At 43.8% G+C, this 24,669-nt stretch overlaps 1 protein-coding gene across 1 annotated transcript; it reads left to right on the forward strand.

Moving 5' to 3' along the window:
* Window positions 1-17,993: 17,993 nt before the first annotated feature.
* FOS (Fos proto-oncogene, AP-1 transcription factor subunit) lies at window positions 17,994-21,178 on the forward strand. The gene is made up of 4 exons (XM_061611780.1): window positions 17,994-18,318; window positions 18,975-19,223; window positions 19,567-19,674; window positions 19,794-21,178. The coding sequence occupies exons 1-4, from the start codon at window positions 18,178-18,180 to the stop codon at window positions 20,400-20,402; spliced, it is 1,107 nt and encodes a 368-aa protein (XP_061467764.1). The 5' UTR covers window positions 17,994-18,177; the 3' UTR covers window positions 20,403-21,178.
* Window positions 21,179-24,669: the final 3,491 nt, after the last annotated feature.

Genomic DNA, 24,669 nt, shown 5'->3' on the forward strand with positions numbered 1-24,669 from the left:
TCCTCCTCACAATGCCATATCTCCCTCTACCCATCACTACACTAATTGGGCCTCCCTCAAATCTCCCCACATGGCTCTGAGTCTTCCAGGCACATGACTCAAAACCCACAAAAGGCGGGTAAAGCAGGAGCCCCCTCAGCCAGCCAGCTTATGTATCCCCTCCAGAGAAGGGACAGGTGGAAGAAATCAGCAACAATCTCCCTGACAAGGTGCGCCTGGAGCCAACACTGTTATCTTTTTCAGCGCCAGGTCAAGGCTTTCCTCTTCTCCCAGGCATGTGTTTTAAATTGTTTTTATATTGTTTTAAATTTTGAAATTGTGTTTTAAATTGTTTTTAAAATATGTGTTTTAAGTTGTATATTTGTTTTAATGTTTTTGATTGCTGTAAACCACCCAGAGAGCTTCGGCTATGGGGCGGTATACAAGTGCAATAAATAAATAAAATAAATAAATAAATAAACAGCTGGCTGAGTACCTGGGGGCCTGGTCCTGCAAGGCGTGACACCCACAGAGCAGAAGTCCAACAAGGAGAGGGTGGTGGTAGTGGTAGCTGAGCAGCAAGCAAGCAAGCAAGCAGGCAGGCAGCAGCGGCAGCAGCAGCAGCAAATGGTTCTCCTTCCCTGGATGATGGTGTTCCCCTTCTTCCTGCAGGCACTGGGTCTTCATGTCAAAAATCCTGGAAAATTTATGCCAGTTAGTGTAGACAGTACTGAGCTACATGGACCAATGCTCTGATTTGGTATAAGGTGGCTTTCTATGGTCCTTCCTAGGATGCCCTGGCTCAGTTCTTGTTCCTGCTGCCCTGTTAATTGCTGGCCATGGGCAGTTTGCTTTATACAGCTATTATGGATATTGGATGGATGAAGATGCAGAAGACTTCTTGGTTGCCAGGCCCAGCCTCCAAGAGGTCTTCTGCATATTTAAAAGTTGTGCAGGGGGAAGGGAGAATTTCACCTTGTGGTTTTTCCCATTACAGTGTTGCAAGAAAACCTGCACTTGGCTGAATTTTCTCTTATCTTAAAGATACAGAATCATTCTCAGGCCCTGAGCCTGGCAACCCTATTCCTGATGTTTGGCAGCTGAAAAGAACTCACAGGCACCCTCTTTCCCCACTGTCCCTTGCTTTTTCTGAGTTAATTTTTCCCAGCTGGAAAAACAAATCAATATAGTATCAATATTTTAAATAAAATATAAATATTTTCTCTAAGTATCAATATTAATATCAATGTTTAAGAGGAAACTTTTAATAAAAAAATCCACTAGATTGTTTAGGGGAAAAATCGGAAACCAGGCACAGAGAGATGTTACTTCAAAATTCTCTGTGCAAAGACAGAGAATATGAGAAAGAATAATAAAATCCAATGGCAATTCCCATCGCTAGTTACAAGGAGTGAAGGAAGTTTACTTAGGAAGAAATAACGGAGAGCTGCAGCAAACGGTGAAGGCGGGGAGAACAGAGCAGTCAGAAGTTGCTGGATAAAGCACCGGAAACAAAATGGAATTCATGGGAGAGTTAGTGGACAGAGAAAGGGGAGTAAGTGAAAGTGACAATTCACCCACCCACTAAAAACCATCGAACCAAACCGTCTGCAAAGATGTGTGCAGCGGAGTGGAGCTGTATTGTTCTAAACTTTTCATATCAGCGGAATGGGTTGGTACAGATTTACAGGGGGAAAACTGAGTGATAGCTTCTGTTTGCCTGTAATGTCATGTGAACCATGCGAATTAAAAAGAGATGTGAGTAGCACCAAAAACACCAAACACCGTGTAGATTATCCCCAGCTGTACATGTTACAGTGGCTATAGAGTTAAATGATCACACAGAGGCTATTGCAATCTGCATGATATTTATAAGATGGAGAACAGTCTTAAAAGACTGCGTATAATAATAGTGTGCCCATGATACCAGTGCTTTTCACTTCAGACAAGCTCACACACCAACCACCAAAGGAAGTCTCAGGAAACTATTCCACCCCCTCTGGCAGGCTTCCATCGGATTTTTTTCTGCCATGGCAACTGACCATCATGTTTCTACACCCAGCACCCAAGATATGTTCATACTATTTCCATCTACAGTGCTCCCATGGACTATTTGCATCACAAATGCCAAGAAGACAGTGAAACAAATTACCAGGAAGCAAGACTCTGTGGGATTACCCAAACATATTCAAGGTGCAAATCTATGGACCTTAGTTAGATGCAAGTCCCATTAACTCAATTGAACTGAGCAAACATGCCTACCATTCATAAAATGCTAACCACATTGTAAGAACTGATGTGTGCTTGCAATAATAAATAAATAATATTATCCTGTTCCAAACACAGGAAATAGCAAGAGTACTGGGCTCCCTAGAACCACAGGAGGAACTTGAAATACAATCCCATAGGATCTAACAGTAAACCCCAGGCCATTATCACACTTGATGGCATTCAGTGTACTTTCCAGCATTAGGGTTCTATGATGGGACTGCATGTTCCTAATATGCTTGCAGTCCATTAATTTTTAATGGGCAAAGGTAATTTAAGAGCTTCACTATTTGAAAACTCATGTCTCATTTTTCATCTTCCAATCAGAAGGATAAATGCAATAGTACTATTATATCAGCAGAAGACAATATGTCTAAATGGATCCAGTCTAATAAACAAGGAGGATCCATCCAAATCCAATATCAGTTTGGACACAGCTATTCAAGCTCTGAATGTCTCATAGTTTACATAAGGCCTCTCACTCAGGGTCATTTTCCAGGTTATTCTATAATTGTTCTTAAAACACATGCCGCTTTAAATGATGGATGAGTTCTCCTACACAAGAGCCACTGAAATGAGCAGAAGTGCAAGAACACTACTCTTTGAACAGGGGATTGCACAGGAGAGTCTCGGTGTACTGTGCCCCACATTAGTATGTATTTGTGTGTGTGTTTCTGGGGATGCCATTTGTATTTGTATTTTCTGCCTTAGGCACAAAAATGTCTTGGATTAGTTCTGCCTCTTTGGATGCATGCCTTAACGTGGTGAGGGGGGTTGCGTGTGTTGAAGAAGCTGAGAGCAAAGCCGTCAGGAGTCTCGACCAAGAGGCTAGACTCCTAGCAGGGGCACCCAAGGCGGAATGGTCAAAGCTGAAACACCAGACTAAGATGCATCCAAACTCAGAGGAAGGCAATGGTAAACCACTTCTGAATATCTCTTACCACGAAAAGCCTATGAACAGAGTATCCAAAATGCAACACGAGATAGTGCTGGAAGATGAGACCCCCAGGTCAGAAGGCACTCACCGAGCTACTGGGGAAGAACAAAGGATAAGTACGAGTAGCGCTGTGACTAATGACGCAGCTGGGTCAAAGCTGAAAGGAAGCCCAGAGGCTGATGTGCACAGATGCAAAAGGAGAGTCCAGAGTTGTACGACACACACAATAGGAACATGGAATGTGAGAAGCATGAACCAGGGAAAGTTAGAAATTGTCAAGCAAGAAATGGAACGCATCAAGATTACAATACTTGGCGTGAGCGAACTAATATGGATGGGAATGGGATATTTCCAATCAGGCAACTCCAAAATATTTTATGCAGGAAATGAGAAATTAAGAAGAAATGGGGTTGCTTTAATAGTGAGAAGTGATGTAGCAAGAGCAATTAGGAGCTACAATGCAAGGTCTGAGCGAGTTACATCAATGAGATTAAATGGGAAACCCATCAACATAACCATCATCCAAGTCTATGCTCCGACGGCAAATGCAGAAGAAGAGGAATTGGAGAGATTTTACGCAGAAGTACAGGAAGAAATTGATCACACACCAAAACAAGATGTGCTGATAATCATGGGGGACTGGAATGCAAAAGTAGGGAACAGAGAAGAATTAGGAATTGTGGGGAAATGGGGCTTAGGAGACAGAAACGAAGCAGAAGAAAGACTTGTTGAATTCTGTGAAGCCAATGATTTGTTTCTTGCAAACACATTTTGTGAGCAACCGAAAAGATGACTGTGCATGTGGACATCACCAAATGGTCAATATAGGAACCAAATTGATTATATAATTGGTAGCAGAAGATGGAGAAGCTCCATACTTTCTGCAAAAACAAGACGAGGAGCAGACTGCGGTACAGATCATGAACTGGTCATATCGAAAATCAGAGTAAAGCTAAAGACAAACAAAGCAATCACAATGCCAAAAGACAATTTAAATAACATCCCAGAAGCATATAAAGATCAAATAAGGAACAGATTTGAGGCTTTAAACTTAGTTCACAGAGAACCAGAAGAACTATGGAATGAAGTCAGAGACGTTATCAGAGAACATAAGAACATAAGAACATAAGAAGAGCCTGCTGGATCAGGCCAGTGGCCCATCTAGTCCAGCATCCTGTTCTCACAGTGGCCAACCAGGTGCCTGGGGGAAGCCCGCAAGCAGGACCCGAGTGCAAGAACACTCTCCCCTCCTGAGGCTTCCGGCAATTGGTTTTCAGAAGCATGCTGCCTCTGACTAGGGTGGCACAGCACAGCCATCATGGCTAGTAGCCATTGATAGCCCTGTCCTCCATGAATTTGTCTAATCTTCTTTTAAAGCCATCTAAGCTGGTGGCCTTTACTGCATCTTGTGGGAGCAAATTCCATAGTTTAACTATGCGCTGAGCAAAGAAGTACTTCCTTTTGTCTGTCCTGAATCTTCCAACATTCAGCTTCTTTGAATGTCCACGAGTTCTAGTATTATGAGAGAGGAAGAACTTTTCTCTATCCACTTTCTCAATGCCATGCATAATTTTATACACTTCTATCGTATAAAAGCTTTCTTTTTACCAATCCCCTCATTTTTGTGAAGTTTCCTCTTTTGAAGTCAAATATGACCGTGTTGGATTTTCTTGGCAATTGGCCAGTTACATGTATGTTTAATTTAATAGCACTGTGGTCACTGCTCCCAATCGGTTCAACAACACTTATATCTCGCACCAGGTCCCGGTCCCCACTGAGGATTAAGTCCAGGGTTGCCGTCCCTCTGGTCCCTCTGAGCCTCAAGTGACAAGGAAGGATCGAAAAGAACCCCCAAACTATGAACCTGTTTCTTCAGGGGGAGTGTAACCCCATTCAGAACAGGATGAACATCCTCCATCTGTGCGGAAAAGGCATTCACCAACAGCGTCTCAGTCTTGTCTGGATTGAGTTTCAGTTTATTAGCTCCCATCCAGTCCATTATCTTGGCCAGGCAACGGTTCAGCACATCAACAGCCTCACCTGAGGAAGACGAAAAGGAGTAATAGAGCTGCGTGTCATCAGCATACTGATGGCAACGCACTCCAAAACTCCGGATGACCGCACCCAGAGGCTTCATGTAGATGTTAAAAAGCATGGGGGACAGAACCGATCCCTGAGGGACTCCACAATGGAGAGTCCAGGGTATCGAACAATGCTCCCCAAGCACTACCTTCTGGAGACGATCCGCCAAGTAGGAGCAGAGCCACTGCCAAGCAGTACCCCCAACTCCCAACTCCGTGAGTCTCTCCAGGAGGATACCATGGTCGATGGTATCAAAAGCAGCTGAGAGATCAAGGAGAATCAACAGAGTTACACTCCCCCTGTCCCTCTCCCGACAAAGGTCATCATACAGGGCGACCAAGGCTGTTTCTGTGCCAAAACCAGGCCTAAAACCGGATTGAAACGGATCTAGATAATCGGTTTCATCCAAGAGCACCTGGAGCTGGCTGGCAACCACCAGTTCCAAGACCTTGCCCAGAAATGGAACATTCGCTACCGGTCGATAGTTGTTCAAATTATCTGGGTCCAAGGACGACCTCTTCAAGAGAGGTCTCACTACAGCCTCCTTGAGACAGCGAGGGACAACTCCCTCTCTCAAGGAGGCGTTGATCACTTCCTTGGCCCAGCCAGCAGTTCCAGCCCAGCTAGCTTTTACTAGCCAAGAGGGGCAAGGGTCCAGTACCAACGTGGTTGCACGCACCAGTCCAAGCATCTTGTCAACCTTCTCAAGCTGCACCAACTGAAACTCATCCAATAATTGAGGACAAGACCGTGATCTAGGTACCTCAATGGATTCAACTGTCCTAACATTAGAGTCGAGATCCTTACGGATGCATGCGATTTTATTTTGGAAGTGCCCCGCAAAGTCGTTGCAGCGGGCTTCAGATGACTCTGTGATATCCTGAGGGCCAGAGTGTAAAAGCCCTCGTACTATCTTAAAAAGCTCCGCTGGGCGGCATAAAGATGATCTAATAGTGGCAGCAAAATAACACTTTTTTGCTGCCCTTACCGCTTCTACATACAACTTAGTGGAGGCACTTACCAAGGCATAATTGCATCCGTCAGGAGTTCGCCTCCATCTGCACTCAAGCCTTCTCCTCTCTTGTTTCATCACTCTCAGCTCCGGGGTATACCACGGAGCTGTATGAGCTCTACATCGAAGGGGGCGCGCAGGAGCGATCGTGTCAACAGCCCGGGTCATTTCCGTATTCCACAGTTCGACCAGGGCCTTGACAGGAGCACTAGTCTTATCAGCCGGAAAGTCTCCCAGAGCCTTCTGAAAACCCAGAGGATCCATTAGTCTCCGGGAGCGGACCAACTTAATGGGTCCCCCACCTTTGCAGAGGGAAAGGGACGCCGTAAGCCTAAATCTCAGCAGGCGGTGATCTGTCCATGACAATGGGGTAGATGAAAAATATCCCACCTGCAGATCACCATCTCCATGTCCAGTGGCGAAGATCAAATCAAGAGTATGTCCCGACACATGCGTTGGACCAGTAGAAAATTGAGACAGCCCCATTGTTGTCATGGCGGCAATGAAGTCCTCAGCTGCCCCAGATAAGACAGCCTTGGCATGGATGTTGAAATCCCCCAGCACCAAAAGTCTAGGGGATCTCAACAACAACTCCGAGACTATCTCAGTCAGCTCAGCTAGGGAAGCTGTGGTAAGTGGAATGAAAGAGGAGGGGGGAGTAAATGAGCAGTAGAATGCTGGATGATTGGCTGAGTGTTTGGATGGCTGAGAGTATAAATGGAAGGATGACAGTTGAATCTGGGTGGACATGAGTGGGTTGTTTTGGTGGAGTTTGGAGGTGGGTGTGAGTTGGTGTATGTCAGGAGAGTGTGGAGAAAGAGGGAGGTGGAGTTCGGATTAGTAATAAGTCAAATATCACAGTAATAGATGAAACCATAAGCTTGTAGATCATTATCAAAGTTATCTTGTTATTAATGTTATTTAATAAATATTATTTTGGTTTACCGAAGGCCTGATCCTTGGCTGGGGTTTCACAGACCAGAAGGGAGGGTAAGGTAATAACCAAGGCTGAAGGGAAACAGTAACAAATGGTGGCAGCGGTGAAGAGGAGAAGATAACATTATAAGTATCCAGAGAAACCCCGAGTTATGAGTTATCTGCATTGATACAAGGGGGTTGGGAACAGCATAGGCACGCAGTCACGAATGTAACCGGATAGAGAGACTCAGGCAAGGTCTCTGGGAACATTGGTTGTAGAACATGACTGGTGGTGCTGCCTAGCAGGGGGATCTATTGAGATCTGTGCTAGAGCGGAGAGAGAAACCATAAAAAAGGACAGTCCGGACTGGTGGAGTCCCTGGTGGTGCCTAGTGAAAGGCAGTAGCCACGAGCAGGTAGGAACCTGACAGGGAGAGCCAGGGAAGGGCATCACAAGGGCAGCTGTAAGAGAAGTAGAAAAGGTCCTCAAATGTAAAGATGTATCACTGAACACTAAAGTCAGGATCATTCAGACCATGGTATTCCCGATCTCTATGTATGGGTGTGAAATTTGGACAGTGAAAAAAGCTGATAAGAGAAAAATCAACTCATTTGAAATGTGGTGTTGGAGAAGAGCTTTGCATGTACCATGGACTGCAAAAAAGACAAATAATTGAATGTTAGATCAAGCTAAACCAGAACTATCACTAGAAGCTAAAATGATGAAACTGAGGTTATCATACTTTGGACACAAAATGAGAAGACATGATTCATTAGAAAAGATAATAATGCTTGGAAAAACAGAAGGAAGTAGAAAAAGAGGAAGGCCAAACAAGAGATGGATTGATTCCATAAAGGAAGCCACAGACCTGAACTTACAAGATCTGAACAGGGTGGTTCATGACAGATGCTCTTGGAGGTCACTGATTCATAGGGTCGCCATAAGTTGTAGTCGACTTGGAGGCACATAACAACAACAACATGCACCTGCTTGGTCCCTGTAGCAGAGAACGGCTACGGTCTGAAATGCGTGTGTGGCAGTGTGTGTGTTTACCTAAGAAAGCAGGCTTTTACCCTGCATTGAGATCACTGAGACTTAAGACTTAGTAAAATAAGAAAAGCTACTTTATTTATAGAAATACATAGTAGATAGAAAGGCATACCTAGTTCTAACTAACTAAGTTGGAGGTGCAGTGCGCAGGCTTGGGAGTTGCCCTCATGGCTCAGGAGAGAGAGAGCAGAGACAAAGATGTCTCCTCTCTCTCGGACAGTTGAAGAAGAGAAGAAAAGGGTGGAAGGAGGAGGGGCAGATAAGCTTCCCTAAGACATATCAGTCTAGCGATGGAAGGAAGTCAGTCAGAGCATGACAGGTAAAGCTAATCAAGCCTATCCATCTGTAGGACCCTAACTCTATCTCCCTTCTGGAACATAAACAAAAGTACAAAACAGGAGTTGCTCTTGCCCCACTTCCAACACCTAATACCATCTGCACAGAGAAGTTAATGTGATCCAGTAGAAAGAGTTCTCAAGTGGGAGATCATGGGGCAATGGAGGATGGATTTCTTGTTCTGCCTCTGGACTTTTATGTGATGTAGACCTCTAACTTTAGGCTCATATATACAAACACTAGTTAAATCATGCACAGTGTGCTTACAACCATGTTCAAATTGGGAGAGAATAAATGCGTTCTGCTCTGCAAACTCCAGTCTTCCCTAAAAGCTTTGGAGTAGGATGGAAGGGACTACAAAGGGGATTATCTTTTTGTGCTTCTCCTGAATCTGGGGCGGAGGAGGCTGTATGCCAAAAGGTATGCCCCTTCTTCATATTAACAGACATCTGAGCAATTGGAGACGCAAGAAAGATGGAGGTACATGCAGTAGCGTGGTGGCAAATTCAGAAGTGCAGGGTCCCTTCATCATAGTCATAGCTCCACCTCCTTCCAGCTACTCCTCCTTTTACGATTATATAACCTTCTAAGATTATAGAATAATCTGGCCAGGCTTCCCACTTCTCTCTCACTGTCACAATTTGATTGTCCTATTTCACTGTTAGAGATATTGTTTGAATGACTGAAATCTGTGTCTGCACGTTTATCTCCTGCTGCTGTCAACGGATGATGTAGATGGGATGCTATTTTTAGGATTCACCATCTTGTCTTCTACAGTTACAGAACACAGCTTGGCTTTTTGAAGTAGGAACTAATAGAGACTCCTTTCACTCTGATTGGCTCCAATCAACAAGAAACGACAAGGAAGCAAGTTAAAAGACTCTTCTTAGTGGCTAATACACTCCCCTTTCATGTTGGGTAGCTCATAGGATGCTGGAGACATAGAAACCTTGCTGGGACCTGACTTCCCAAAAAGTAAGGGGTCTAAGACCTCCTGAGACCCTGGACAGCTACACCCCTTGGTACATGTCTTGCTTCTCCATTGGAGAACAAGGGGAGATGACCAGAGGGGATGATGGGAGAAACATTTCTTGTTAGTGAGTAGTAAATATCTTTCTGCCCTGTCTTGTTAATTTTGTTGTTAATGTATGCTTTGTGTATACATTGGGGAGGGCCTTTTTCTTCTTCCTACTCTACCACCTGTGCCTTCTCTGTCACTTTAGGTGTATTATCAGTAATCCTTATTTGCTCTCAAGAACAGAGCAGGTCTCCTGCTGGAGTTGAGGCCGATCCCACCTTGAAGACTACTGCCATCCTACAGCAAACAATATAAAGACTGGAGTGATGAGTCTTGGACACAAGCATGGCAACACTTCACGAATAGGCTTGGCTGGGTAGACAACAATGGTGAGAAGCTAACTTAGCCATGTGGCTTGTTATGGTTTTATTTTATGACTCTGTTTCGTCACTGTGAGAGGGCATGTTGATAGCACTGGACTAATCTTCCTACCAGGTGTATGCACGTTATTTATTTGTTTGTTTGTTTGTTACATTTCTACCCTGCCTTTCCTTCACCATGGAACCCAAGATGGCATACATATGGTTCCCAGGGAGTCTCCCATCCAGGCACTGACCAGACCCAGACCTGCTTAGCTTCAGCAAGGTGGTGGCCTTCCCATACTTTCCCAACCAGTGTGCCTCCAGATGTTGTTGGACCACAGCTCCCATCAGCCTCAGCTAGCATTGCCAATGGTCAGGAAGATGGGAGTTGTAGTCCAACAACATCTAGAGGCACACTGGTTGGGAAAGGCTGCTTCAGACCATAGCCTGGGTGTAAATATGCACATGGTGTAAATGTGCATGTACAATGCTGTGAGGAAACCACAAACCCATAATATGTGTGTCCAGTTTATTTGACTTTAGAAAGACATATTGGCTAGCAATTCTTTTAACTTTTCCCATTTGATACCGTACAAGCATCATGTTGTAACCTGATCTAGGGGAAATACTTGTTTTCTCCTGAACTATTTTAAACAAATTGCCACCCAAAGCCCCAGACAAAATATCTGCTCAGCTATGAAGTTCACTGGGTGACCACGGACTGGTCATTTCTCTCTCAGCCTAACCTGCCTCAGAATTGTTGTGATGACAAGATAGGCAGGGGAAGAACCATGTATGTTGCGTTGAGTCTCCCTGGAGGAGTATATAAATGTAATCAATAAATAATAAAATTAAATAACTTATTTATGACTAGGACTTTCACCAAATTGTTCTATTTAGACTAGTATGCACCATGGGTTGCACTAGTTTGCAGAAAGCAATAAAATACAAGGAGCGGATGATCTGTGTTAAGAAGTCTTTTGAGGGATTGCCCAAACATTTGCTAGCAGAGAAAAATAGTTTTGTCCTCAGAGTGTTGCCTTCTGTGTCCAAATTGTTCCAGAAGAAGGCTGCTCCAGTTAGTTACCCCTAGCAATGAGCACATTTGGCAAAGGTCTGAAAAATCAAGACAGCTGTGACATCTGGAACATGGGCGTGTTACTATGCATGTGAATTATTTTCCTTCATTGTCCAACTGGGTTAGCAACCCATTAAACATAGAGACTAGAGGGTTGGATCTAGCCTCATCCTATTCATTTTGCCCATTGCTGTCCTAGATGATTCTCATTTACTTCTACTGTAATTACTTTCACTGCTTGAAATATATTTGCAATGCAGGGGTCTGTGCAGGGTTGCCTGTTGGTGTCTACATGACTGGGATTACCAGGTATCTCCTGTTTTAAAAGACATTTACTTTAAAAAAAATGTCATTAACAATACGATTGTCATAAGGAGCATTGCTAATATCTGCATATCCCCATGAAAAAATGAAATGAACTGCCTTCAAGTCGATCCTGACTTATGGCAACCCTATGAATAGGCTTTTCATGGTAAGCGGTATTCAGAGGTGGTTTACCATTGCCTCCCTCTGAGGCTGAGAGGCAGTGACTGGCCCAAGGTCACCCAGTGAGCTTCATGGCTGTGTGGGGATTAGAACCTTGGTCTCCCAGGTCATAGTCCAACACTCTAACCACTGCGCCACACTGGCTCTCACCGCCATACTCCATTCTTTTTCTTGGTCACAGTAGAATGTGACACTGTAGTATGATGGAATCTTGGGACCTGGCTTTTATGAACCAAAGCAAAACAATTCCATAGTATCCAATGAGCATCTCTTACACAGTTCCACGAGCTTGATATAATGTTTCAGCTGTGTATATCATTTTTGAAATATTGATAAGATGACCTACTTTAAAGACTGCTTTCAGCATGGATTTGTTGTAAGATGCATCACAGTGCAATGAGTGCTTATTTAATTGCTGACCAGAGTTCAACTGATTGGCTTACTGGATTTTTCCAGTCTTGTACATCTCTGCATATGCTAACAATACACAACCCTGTACAGCTTACTGCCAGATATACCTTGACATAGATTGTGTGATTTTAAATCTGGGGTGTTGAGTAAGTATGTTGACTGGTATAGTATAAGTTTCTGAGAATTGCTCTACCTAATGCTTGGAACTTAAGAAAAAGTTATAGGACTGAAACCTGGGTAATGATTTGGTAGTCATGTTAGACAAGTTATTGTCTCTTGGTCTCAGTACCCCATTTGTGAAATGAGAATAATAAAAGCAGATCTTCCAAGTTTGGGCAAGGGAGATGAGATAAACCATCTAGGGGTGGTATTCAATGCTAGGCCTACTCACAATAGGCCCACTGAACAGGGGCGTCACTACCGGGGTGCGGAGGGTGCGGCCCGCACCCGGGTGTCACCATGAGGGGGGTGACACCCAGAGCTGCCCTGCCCCGTGCCGTTGCCCAGCAAGGCTGCTCCAACTGCTCAGAGACGGGCGAGCAGGCAGGCGGGCGAGACCGGGAGCAGCATCAGCGGGGCGAGGGAGGCGCGCCGGCATTCCCAGGCCTTCTTGGGCTGGGTGCCCCTGCGTCGCGCACCCTCCCAGGGGCATGGACGGGGTAGCTGCCCTCGAATGCACGCACGCAAGCCCAGCCACCTCGTCCATGCCCCTGGGAGGGCGCGCACCAGAGGTCCGCTCCCCCCCCACACTCCTGCTAGTGACGCCGCTGCCACTGAAGTTATCGAATACAACAAACTTTGGTTTATCTATCAATCAGAGGGCCACGTGGCATAGTGGTTAGAGTGTTGGACTACGACCTGGGAGAGCAAGGTTTGAATCCCCACATGTCCATGAAGCGTACTGGGTGACCTTGGGCCAGTCACTGCCTCTCAGACTCATGGTAAACCACCTCTGAATACTGCTTACCATGAAAACTCTTTTCATAGGGTCACCATAAGTCAGAATCGACTTGAAGGCAGTACATTTACATTTTATCAATCAATCATTTATTACAGTCAAAGGCCAACACTATAAAGCATAGGTTCATTAATTGCAGTGGGTCTTCTCTGAGTGGGACTTAGTTGAATACAAACCCTTAGACTTAAGACGAAAACTATTGTCAGCAGTTAACCTCTGTGTGCGTGTGTGTTGTGTGTGATCACAGGATCCCTATGGAACTTTTTTTTTTTAATCTGGGAAGGGAACATTTACTATTTTGTTAACAATATGTTCTTGATGGGTGAACTGGAAACACCACCGTTAAGCAGCCTACAGAGGAGGTAGAGTAGGGACTACTTTACTTTTTGTCCTGAGTGTGGGATTGAACATAACCTCTCTGAGTTCTGAACTGATTTATGTAATTTGGAAGCGAGAAATTGCATCGACAGGCTAGACTCCTCCCTTGCCTACAAACCCCACCCAGGAGAAGAATTGCTCCGCTCCCCAGACGAGATGCCTAAACTGCTGTCGCTGCTGTCAGTGACGGGGAAACCTCGAAATAGCAGTTAGCCCAATTCCTCCCGCCCCGCATGGCCCAGATCCTTTGCCTGGCGGCAACCCCGTAACAGCAGTAGCATCATCAACTGCTGCATTTGGCCTATGAGCTCAAGTGGCAAGAACGGCTGCTGGCTGACTTGGCAGAGCGAAGCTCCTCCCTTGCATAGAAACTGCGCCGGAGAGAGCTTCTGTTTGTTCATAAACACACCACCAGGTTCGCCTCGCTCGCTGTTGCGGCCTCGCAATCTCCGCCTCATTGGCTCTCGCGACGGGCGAATGCGGTCTGGCGCAGTTCCCTTCCTCCGTCCCTCGCTTGTCATCTCTGTGCGGCGGCGGGTGGGTGTTTCTGGGCTTCCCTGCAACAAACAACCAAGGATCATAACATATTCCAGCTACGGGAAAAGTGAGAGCCCTCCCTTGCCTCTTACCGCACCTCCTTGGCAGCCTCTCAAAAACGCTGCCCGCCCTCCAAGCAGACTGAACGCATCCCATCACCAGCTCCTTCCTCCTGGCAAGGGACCATTTCTGGGACATTCCATTAATAATAAATAGCTGGAACTCCGCACACTTTTCAAAGCGCTGCAGACACTTTCCGTTGCAAGCCAGTTCTTGTAGTGAGAGCCCTGTATGATTAAGTGTCTCGTGACCATGGTAATACTGAACGTGCAGAATATTCCATAGCTCCGTACACACACCCCTCCCGTCAAAGCTTCAGGAAGGACGTTAGGTTACATTTTCCATATGTACAGTACAAGTGTGGTATTTCTTCCAATCCGAAACTTCACGCAGAAACAATTCTGCTCCAGAGACAGGAATTGTATGTGCATGGCAATAGCAATAAATATACGTTCCCATGGTAATAATTACACGCTTTAGATTATATACCATAAATTTCGTTTATTTGTTTAGTTTTTGCAGCATGATGAATGGATGCTAAAAGAAATAGAGTGAAAGTGAGGCCCCATTTTGGGAAGAAAAAGGTCATACAGAAATTTATTTATTAAATTTCCTCCTAAGAAATTGCTTTGAGATGTTGCCTCTTGTCTGGAGAAATTTTCTGTGTAAATCAAAATCTTGCTATCCTATCAACACAACTGTTTAAGTGGATACATCTTTTGAACCATTTGGTGGCTGATCAGGTTATATTTCCGGTCAACTGGAAATCTGCGCACCCTGATGGCATAAATCTAGTGTCAGCAAGGGGAGGCTACACCTATTATCTCCAGTTTTATTCTGTTTTATTATTAAAGCTTAAGTAACATAGTGGATGGGCAATGACCTGCATGGAGATCACTAGTTCAAATCTCAGCATTGTTGTGAATTTGGTGGCTTGTCTTAAATCAGCCTCTATTTTAGACTAAATTCTATATTATTTTTATTAATTAATTTAAAGTATTTTAAGCCACTTTTTAGAGCTATATTCTCATATACAAAGGAGTGAGACAAGTTACAATAGAAAAATACAGTAGAACAAATGTACAGATCAATATGAGAAGCTGCTCTGGAGACACAAGCTATTTATTAATGAATTTATTTGTTTATTTTATTTATAAAAATATTTGTATATATATTTCTATCACTATTTCATTAAAAACATCAAAGCAGTTTAAAACAAGTTTAACACAATAACAGAATTAAAAAAAATTAAAATACAATAAAAACAAAGGTCCATTGTTGCAAAAAAAAGAGCATGTTTTTCATTGCCTGCATAAGCCTGGCGAAACAGAAAGGTTTTCAGCAGGCTTTAAAAAGTTAAAACAGAAGGTGCCTGCTGAATCTCTGTTGGCAGAACATTCCAGAAAACTGGGTCCATGACCCTGAAGGCTTGATTTCATGTCGATGTTAAATGAGCCTCACCAACTCAGGGGACACCAAAGCTGTTCCTGCAGAAGATCTCAGTGAGCTGGGATATAAGGCTTCAGGCCATCCCTAATATACCCTGGCTCTAAGTTGTTTAGAGTTTTGTAAATTAATACAAGAACCTTGAACCTGGCTCAGTAGCAGATGGGCAGCCAGTGTAGATGTTTTACAAGTGGTGTCATGTTGTCAGCCATTTGCTCCCATCAGCAATCTGGCCACTGCATTTTGCACCAGCTGGAGCTTCCGAACCAGGGCTAAGGGCATCCCCACATAGAGCTACCAATTAAAAGCAGTCATGAACGTCTTCAAGGCCTACCTAGATACCGGAGTTGAAGGGATTAGGGAATGGAAGTTCCATAGCTTTGGGGCCACCTGTCTCTCGTACATACCAATCTAACTGATCTTTATGGAAGGCACTTGAGAAGAACCCCAGAGGTTTGTAGCACACAGGCAGGATTATGTTAATGAAGGCATTTTTATAGATAACCTGGACACAAATCATTTAGGGTGTTAAAGTTTAAGACTATTATGTGGATTATAATGCTTGTCTACTTACAGTATTATGCAAGGATCACAGATATAATCTATGTGAAGAGCATCGAGCACAAGGAAAAGTGTGAAAAGTCTTCAGAAGTTCCATTGAATCTATGGTACTGGTTTACAGCAAGTTGTACAAGGAGTCAACCTGAAATGAACCTTCCTCTCATAAGTCCCTTTAGCCTAACCTATAAATGGTGACCTCAGAAATGATCAGAAACCTTTTTGGAAAACCCTGAGCAATCAGATTCTCCAGTACTGCTTTGAGTAAATAGTATCATATATGACCTAGAGTGCTAGTTTCTTCACCTGTTTTTTTTTTGTATGTGATTACTACAAGGTAAAATGCTAACATAGCTGAAATGAATGGAAGTTTTGTAACTGCCTACAGTGGAGTCAGGGATCTTCCCTTGTGTGAACCAGAAAGATGTGGGAAGCATAATATATTGTCAAGAAAAGGCAGTGAAACAAAAATCTGGAAATAGTGCCAGAGGTTGCACATCTTTTCTCTTGATACCTTTCCAATGTTACATTGTGATACAGCTTAAAATATCATCATGTATTTATGTGCTGCCCTTCTGCCTTTGTATCCAGAGTGGCATGCAGTATAAGGATATAAACAGTAGCAGTAATAATAAAAATACAAAGGTTAGACAGATTGATAAAATACGTAATACATGGGTTTGTGTGACCTACATCAGTTTGTGGCCTGCACAATAATATTTTCTAAAATATCAAAAGTTACCCTTAAAATGTTTTAATATGTTGAACAGTCTGAGCCTATGCATGTTTACTGGGAAGAAAGTTCCTCTGAATTCAGTGAGACTGACTTGTGGGTAAGTATACATAGGATGGCAGCCTCATATATTGAAGATATGGGAGCATCATTTTCTATAATTATGGTACAAAAATTAATAGATGGGTGTAAAGCATTTTACAATTCACTTAATCTTAACAAGAAGTGAACTGATGATAATGAACCAAGGTATGTGCACTTATAGCAGGATCCTTTTTGTCTATTCAAAAGTAAATCCTATTAAGTTCTATAGGGCTGACTCCCAGGTAAGTGGGTATAGGATTGCAGTCTTACTAAATTTCATTAAATTAGTGTGATGGCTAATATTGACATTAGAATATGTTTGGTTGTAAACAAAAAAAATCTTAAATGTATATATACATTAGATATGGATTTGATAATAATGCCCATATTAACATTTTTACTCTGTATAAGTAGAGCTCACCAGGGCTTGAGTGGGGAGAAGGACAGATTCACTTAATAAGAGGCTCAGGGCATCAGGGGCAAGACTTCTTCTCATTTCTGAAATAGTCATATGGGGATAATGACAACTGAGAACTGCTGCTAGGATAAATTGGATAAGGACTGCACTATCTATGTCCAGAAGAACAAATGTTATCCAGAATAAAAAGCATTATTCTTGTATGATAACTGCACTCTTTCGACTTAACACCAAAAATCAGAAACGTAATTACTAGCCTGATGCAATTTAAATCTCTCTCTGTGTGTATAAATCTGCCATATACCCCCATTTAATCACCCTGGCTTTATGCTGCATATCATCACCGTATTTTACAGCGGGGAAAGGAAATATTGCTGAATGTTGTAGTATCTAAAATTTAGAAATATTTCAAGAGGATATATTCGGGCGCTGATAGTAATGAAATCATAGAACCAATGAATTCTGCAAAAGTCTGTGGAGGTGGTGGGCAAAATTGCAGCTCTGTCTCTTTAAGATGCCACTTCAATGTCTGGGCAGCACTAAATGGACAGAATCTGCATGCAGAAGCCGTTGCTGCAGTTATTGCTGCTTTTACTCTCCACTCCCCCTACCGTTGCTACCACAGGCACGCACTATCCCTTGGCCTCAGCCCTGAAGCGTTCCCGTCAGTTACACCCCTTTGCACAGGATGTATGCCATATAAGGATATTTACGTCAGTGGGTTCCCGAGCTTAGATCGTTTGGCTTGGGTTGAGAGAGATTCTGATAGGGCCAGAAACTCTGGGCCGTCTCAAAGGCAGTTCGTGACTGCTACTGCTCTCCTCCCATGAGGATCGGTTCTGCCCGTGACGTAGATCTCATTCACAACTCCTAACCGTACAGAATAAAAGGCGGAGGTACCACTCTTACTCCAGCAGCAGAACGAGAGTGACTGAAGCGGCCAAAGGGCTGGGTGGCTTGGGTTTACAAGTAACCCGTTCGCCTAGCCGAGGAGTCGCTCAATTCGGATATTCATCTGGGAAAGATATACCACCCTGAAGGACTCTTACACCCCCAGATTATCCGACATGATGTATCAGGGCTTCACCGCTGACTACGACGCGTCTTCCTCCCGCTGCAGCAGCGCTTCTCCGGCTGGGGATAGTCTTACATACTATCCATCTCCAGCGGACTCTTTCTCCAGCATGGGCTCGCCTGTCAACGCACAGGTGAGAATCGGCGCACTACTCATGGATTATGGGATGTGTCGGGTAGGGAGAATAGCTGTCTATGTCTGTTTTTCTGTTACTATCGGGCACAATGACAGGATAGTAGCACCTCTTAACTTAGATAGCCGAGGCTTGGAATGGCTGACCCGGCCTACACGTGATGCATGCTTTTTTCTTTACTTTTAGTTGTACAGTACGCTACATTGTATGGTGTATTTCAAGCTTCTCTTCCCAGGGAAGACAGTATTAGCTATATAAGAAAAGAGAAAGGGGGTAGGGGGGTGGCACGAATCTGACTCTTGTCTGGTGCTGTAAATGATGATGGGAGGACGGGATTTTAACCCGGGAGGTGCTCTGTAGCGGGTGCGTAAAGCAGTTTCATTGATAAATCGCGGCTTCATTCAGGAGACTCCGGAGCGGCGTTTGCGTCAGCGTAGACGTCAGAGATATTTATAACAAGCCCCTGTTCATGTGTAGTCTGATGATGGCGGCAGCAGCGTCCGAGCCAATCTGGCCCCAGGGACTGCAGGCCCAGCTCAAAATAGTGCACCGGCCTCTTGGGCATAGAGAGTTGTCATAGGATGAATTGCATTTTTCTCTCCTTCCCACCCCCTCAGCTTCGTAACTAACAGGGTCTCCTTTTCGTGGTTTTCCAGGAGTTCTGCACAGACCTATCTGCCTCGAGTGCCAACTTCGTTCCCACAGTGACTGCTATCTCCACAAGTCCAGACTTGCAGTGGATGGTCCAACCAACTCTGATCTCCTCAGTGGCTCCTTCCCAAAATCGAACCCATCCCTACGGGCTCCCTGCTCCTCAAACTGCTGGTGCCTACTCCAGGGCTGGGATCGTCAAGACGCCAGGAAGCAGAGGGCAAAGCATTGGCAGAAGGGGCAAAGTTGAGCAGGTGTGTATGCAGCTGTTGGTTGCAAAGAAGCCTCTAGTCATGCCAAGCAAAGAGAGGGAGTGTGAGAAGGTTGTGGGCCAGGGCCTATTTCTGGCAGGGGAGGGGTATTTGGGGTCGCTAGCCAGCTGTTCCCTTTCAAGGGTAAGGGCACCTCGTATAGGGGCATAAAGAAGCGGGAGGAGAAGATACTTTTTCTCCTCCCTTGAGATCCAAAGCGGAATCTGAGTAGTTCGTTCCCTGTATGCCTAAATCTTGCACCTGCTGGCTGCAATTCGAAGTTAGGACAAGCACTTTCTGGGCTCAGACGCTGGATACTGACGGATGCGACTTTCTCTCTCCATAGCTGACGCCAGAAGAGGAGGAAAAAAGGAGGATCCGGAGGGAGAGGAACAAGATGGCAGCCGCTAAATGCCGCAACCGGAGGAGGGAACTGACTGATACCCTGCAAGCGGTGAGTATCTCCGGTCTGGGCCAGCCGGCGGGCCTTCCCGTCAGGCGCTCCTGTGTCTAGTTTCTCTCCCACCCAGAGGAGATCTTGACTGACGCCCCTCCCCTTCTCTGTGTCCCCAGGAGACCGACCAGCTGGAGGAGGAGAAATCTGTGCTGCAGACTGAGATCGCCAACCTGCTCAAAGAGAAGGAGAAGCTGGAGTTCATCCTGGCCGCCCATCGCCCCGCTTGCAAGATCCCGGAGGAACTACAGTTCTCGGAAGAGCTCGCCGTCTCCTCTCTGGACCTGCTAGCTGAGGCCCCGGTGCCCAACTCTCCTGAATCCGAGGAGGCCGCTTTCGCCCTTCCCATGCTGCAGGAGCCGACCCGGGCCGAGCCTGCCAAGGAGAGCAGCGGCCTGGAGCTAAAGGCCGAGCCTTTCGATGAGTTCTTTTCGCGCTCCACTCGCGAGATGCCTCGCTCCGTCCCCGACATGGACCTGTCCGGCTCTTCTTCCTTCTATGCGGCGGACTGGGAGCCCCTGGGGACCGCAGGCAATGTGGATCTGGAGCCGCTTTGCACTCCGGTGGTGACCTGCACGCCCTGCCCCAGCGCCTACACCTCTTCCTTCGTCTTCACGTATCCGGAGACCGATTCTTTCCCTAGCTGTGCAGCCGCGCACAGGAAAGGGAGTAGCAGCAACGAGCCTTCTTCTGACTCGCTCAGCTCGCCGACTCTGCTGGCCTTGTGAAGGGTCTGGATCCAGAGCCACAACTACGGGGCTAGGGGCATCACCATGGTGGAGACCGAGCCCATCCCCCTTGCTGCTGCTGCATGGGGCCTTAGGCTGCAGAGGAGCTGCTCTCTCCTTCCTGTGGAGATCCCATCCAAGGCGTAGGGAAGACGAAATTCCTCCATTCCGGAGGTTGGTACCGGCAGCCCATTTGGAGCTAAATGACTTTGTTGAAGAGCTGATCCGCAGCCTGCCACAAGGCCTGATACCTCTTCCAGAGATGTAGCAAATCGCATGGAATATGTCTTGTCCCCATCAATGAGAACTAGTAGTTTTGTAGCATGTTCAACATGGCTGGGTGGTGACTCCCTTCCCTCCTCTTTAATATTAACTAGCATTAACTAATTAATCTGTTGGTTTAATGACTGGGATTTTTAATATGGTGCTGGGTATCTTCAACTCGTATCTAGTGCAGCTGACTAACAGTAACTACTGTGCTCCCGGCAATATCGTGTTTTGATGACTTAGCAATGACCCAACTTAACTGCAAAAAGAGACTATTTTATTTTTTAGTAGATTAATAAATAGCTATGTTGTCCATGTACTAAAGTTCTCCGTGTACATCAATGTTCATTGTAACTTTAACTGATCATACATTGTTGAAGTGGTCCGAATGGTTTGACATAAGTTTTCCATGAAAACGTTTTTATTGTGTTTTTAATTTATTTATGAATATATTTATATTTTTATTTTAATTTTTTCTACCTTGAGGTATTAACATGTGGAAAGTGAATTTGGATGAAATTTAAGCATTGTTTGCTTATTGTTCAAGACACTGTCAATAAAAGCATTTAAGTTGAATGCTATAAAGTCTCTGGAATCTCTTTGCTGTAAAATTTCCCTATGTAGTGGATTTATATTGAACACAATCCATGTCCAAATCTGCTGTGGTTTTCTCAAAGGGGTTGGATACTGGTAAATGGTATTAGGATTATACTCGCTTGTCAACACATACTTGACTACATCATTATATTGCAAAAATGTGTTGCACCTTTTTATTAATCTATTCTGCTATATAAAGAATTGTTCAGCACACCAATATAGCCATGAATAAAAATCAAATAGCCCAGGCCAGGTATTCTTGGAAGTGAGCCCCACTTTGTTGAGCAGGACTTATCCCCAGGTAAATGTGCAAAGGATTGCCACCTTATACTGAGTTTTTATAAATTTCAGTAAAGAACACAGGCTGAATTATCAATAAGTGGAGACAGTTAAATAACTCCATCCTACGGTGGAGAAATTACACTTCCTTTAGGCTTGTGATTATTTCTGTTCAGATAATTGCTCTTTCGTCACATCAGACTTCCTGTTTGTGTCCTTCTCCCTGAGTATATCTGACTTTGTTCTTTTATCTTCATTGTTTCCTACATCTATGCAGTCTTTCATTTTCCTTTGCCTCATGTCCTCCATGCTCCACACACACACAAACATGAGAAAAGAGCTTTCTTCTGTTGTTTGTTGTGGAAGGATGAAATAATCTATTACTGAGTTTTGTTCAGGTGTCTGGCATTGGGTAGCTGAGTGCTGCTTTAAATGTAAGAAATGAAGCAGCCCAATAAACATGAGACTCAATAAAGCGACCATGCCAACTAACTCATTCCTCATGTTATCTCTCAACCTGCCCTGTACCGAAGCATTCCCTCTAATAGTGAATTTGTGTCCCTACTACAACTCTACTTTTAAGTAATATTACCCAGACTGAAACTGCTGCCTACACACAGTCTAACAATAACCTTAGTGTTTATTTCTCAGAAATACAATAATTTATTATTGGTCAGCTTCTAATATGAACTATAAAAAAATACTTGTCCAGGAGCTGGTTTGTTCCTTTGTCCAGACTTGACAGAAGTATTTTAGTGGAGACTGTGGGACCTGGTTAAGTGTGTAAGTGTGAGAGAGACTGTCTGCTCCCACTCATGCCGCTTAAAATATAAACGAAAAACGACCCAAATTGACAGACAAAAGCATTTCTCATAAGCACCTGGAAAGGCAATGTTCCACAGCCTCATAGGAGGAAATGAAAAACTGCTTACAGCTTACTTTGTTCTGCTGAGCTCTGACTCATCAAACAGGGACCTGGAGGACCACGAGGAAGGCCCTACCATTGTGCGAAAATCAGCCCGCACTTCTAAGGAAGATACAGACCCAGTGCTTGAGCTGCTTCAACAATTTAAAAAAGAACTTAGTGAAGAGTAGATGGCTATAATTAATCTTTTAAAGACGGAGATCAAGAGCCTTTCAGGGATGATTGGCGAGATCACTAAAACAGCTGCAGTCCTGGATCTAGGCCTAAAACATAAAACCACCATTTCAGCATTACAAAGCAACTTCAGACATTCACCTCAGAAATAACCTGAGGGTGGGGTGGGGTGATTCCTGAATTAGTAGGGAGCTAAAACCTCCTTTCTTTATCACTTGGGCTAATGATACCTTCACTGATATACATTTGGAAGAGAAAGACATTGAACACATTCACAGGACTTTAGGTCCAAAGCAGCCCCAGGGACAGCATCCTAGAGACATTATAATTAGATTCCATCATTACCAAGTCAAAGACAAAATAACGCATGAAGCACCAGCAAACCCTGATCTCGTGTGTTGGAGAAAAAAATTACCTTTTTCAAGATCTAACTAGTGAATATACAGATAAAATAAGGAACAGATTTGAGGCTTTAAACTTAGTTGATTGAGAACCAGAAGAACTATGGATTGAAGTCAGACACATTATCAGGGAAGAATGCAAAAAGACAATACCTCTACTTAAAAAGAGAGAAAGACCTCAATGGATGAATGCCTAAACTCATATCATACGAAAAGTTGGATTGGACCAAGATGGAGGTGTGAAAACTGGAGGGAGAAATATCAATAATTTAAGATATGCAGACAATACCATACTACTAGCAGAAACTATTATTGATTTGAAATGAATGCTGATGAAAGTTAAAGAGGAAAACACAAAAGCAGAACTACAGTTGAACATCATAAAGACTGAAGTAATGACAACAGCAGACTTATGTAACTTAAGTCGACAATGAGGATATTGAACTGGTCAAGGATTATCAATATCTTGGCAGTCATTAACCAAAATGGAGACAATAGTCAAGAAATTAGAAGGCTAGAATTGGGGAGGATAGCTATGGAAGAACTAGAAAAGGTCCTCAAATGCAAAGATGTATCACTTAACACTAAAATCAGGATCATTCAGACCATGGTATTCCCGATCTCTATGTATGGATGTGAAAGTTGAACAATGAAAAAAGCGGGTAAGAGAAAAATCAACTAATTTGAAATGTGGTGTTGGAGGAGAGCTTTGCTGGTACCATGGACCATGAAAAAGACAAATAATTGGGTGTTAGAGCAAATTAAACCAGAACTATCACTAGAAGCTAAAATGATGAAACTGAGGCTATCATGCTTTGGACACATAATGAGAAGACACGGTTTATTTATTTATTAATTATTTTATTTATATCCCATCCTTCCTCCCGGCAGGATTCACTAGAAAAGATAATAATGCTCGGAAAAACAGTAGGGAGTAGAAAAAGAGGAAGATCAAACAACAGATGGATCAATTCCATAAAAGAAGCCACAGACCTGAACTTACAAGATCTGAACAGGGTGGTGGTTCATGACAGATGCTATTGGAGGTCGCTGATTCATAGGGTCGCCATAAGTCATAATCGACTTGAAGACACATAACACACATTCTTGAATGACAGAATAAATTATCTCAAGTTTGTAATTATAGTTCTTTTGCTACAGAGATCATACAGATTTCAAAGGATGCGTTATACTCAATGATTTGTCTTTCTAGGGTTTCAATCCTGTAAACAGCCACTTAGGAGTAAGTTTAATTGAACTCCCAAATTAACTTTGGCAATTTCTACTTTACATACATATTCCTAAACACTCTTACCAGGGAGTAAATAATACTTAACTCAGGAGGGTGTACTTCTGAATAAACATACTTTAGAATTACACTGTTGGATATACTGTGTATGTGCTGTAAAAGGGGGTGGGAGAAAAGGAGGAAAATACTGTATAGAATGAGGTTATGGTAAGTAGATGTAGAAAGCTTATGGATGCAAAGACCTGTAGAAGATGCAGGGCCAGTCAAGAATCATTGGCATATGTATCACTGTAATCAGCTAAATGTGCATTTTCCTTAAAACAATGGCTTTTGCAGTATTTATTTCAAACAGTTCAGGAACCTAGCAAGGAACAA

This window comes from Rhineura floridana, chromosome 2 (genome assembly GCF_030035675.1).
Source record: "Rhineura floridana isolate rRhiFlo1 chromosome 2, rRhiFlo1.hap2, whole genome shotgun sequence".
NCBI lineage: Eukaryota > Metazoa > Chordata > Lepidosauria > Squamata > Rhineuridae > Rhineura > Rhineura floridana.

Excerpts from the sequence above, each read along its gene's own strand:
- FOS (XM_061611780.1), top strand. The coding sequence starts at position 18,178 with ATGATGTATCAGGGCTTCACCGCTGACTACGACGCGTCTTCCTCCCGC. Across the intron at positions 19,224-19,566 it reads GAAGGGGCAAAGTTGAGCAG|CTGACGCCAGAAGAGGAGGA; the intron begins GTGTGTATGCAG and ends CTCTCTCCATAG. Across the intron at positions 19,675-19,793 it reads TGACTGATACCCTGCAAGCG|GAGACCGACCAGCTGGAGGA; the intron begins GTGAGTATCTCC and ends CTGTGTCCCCAG.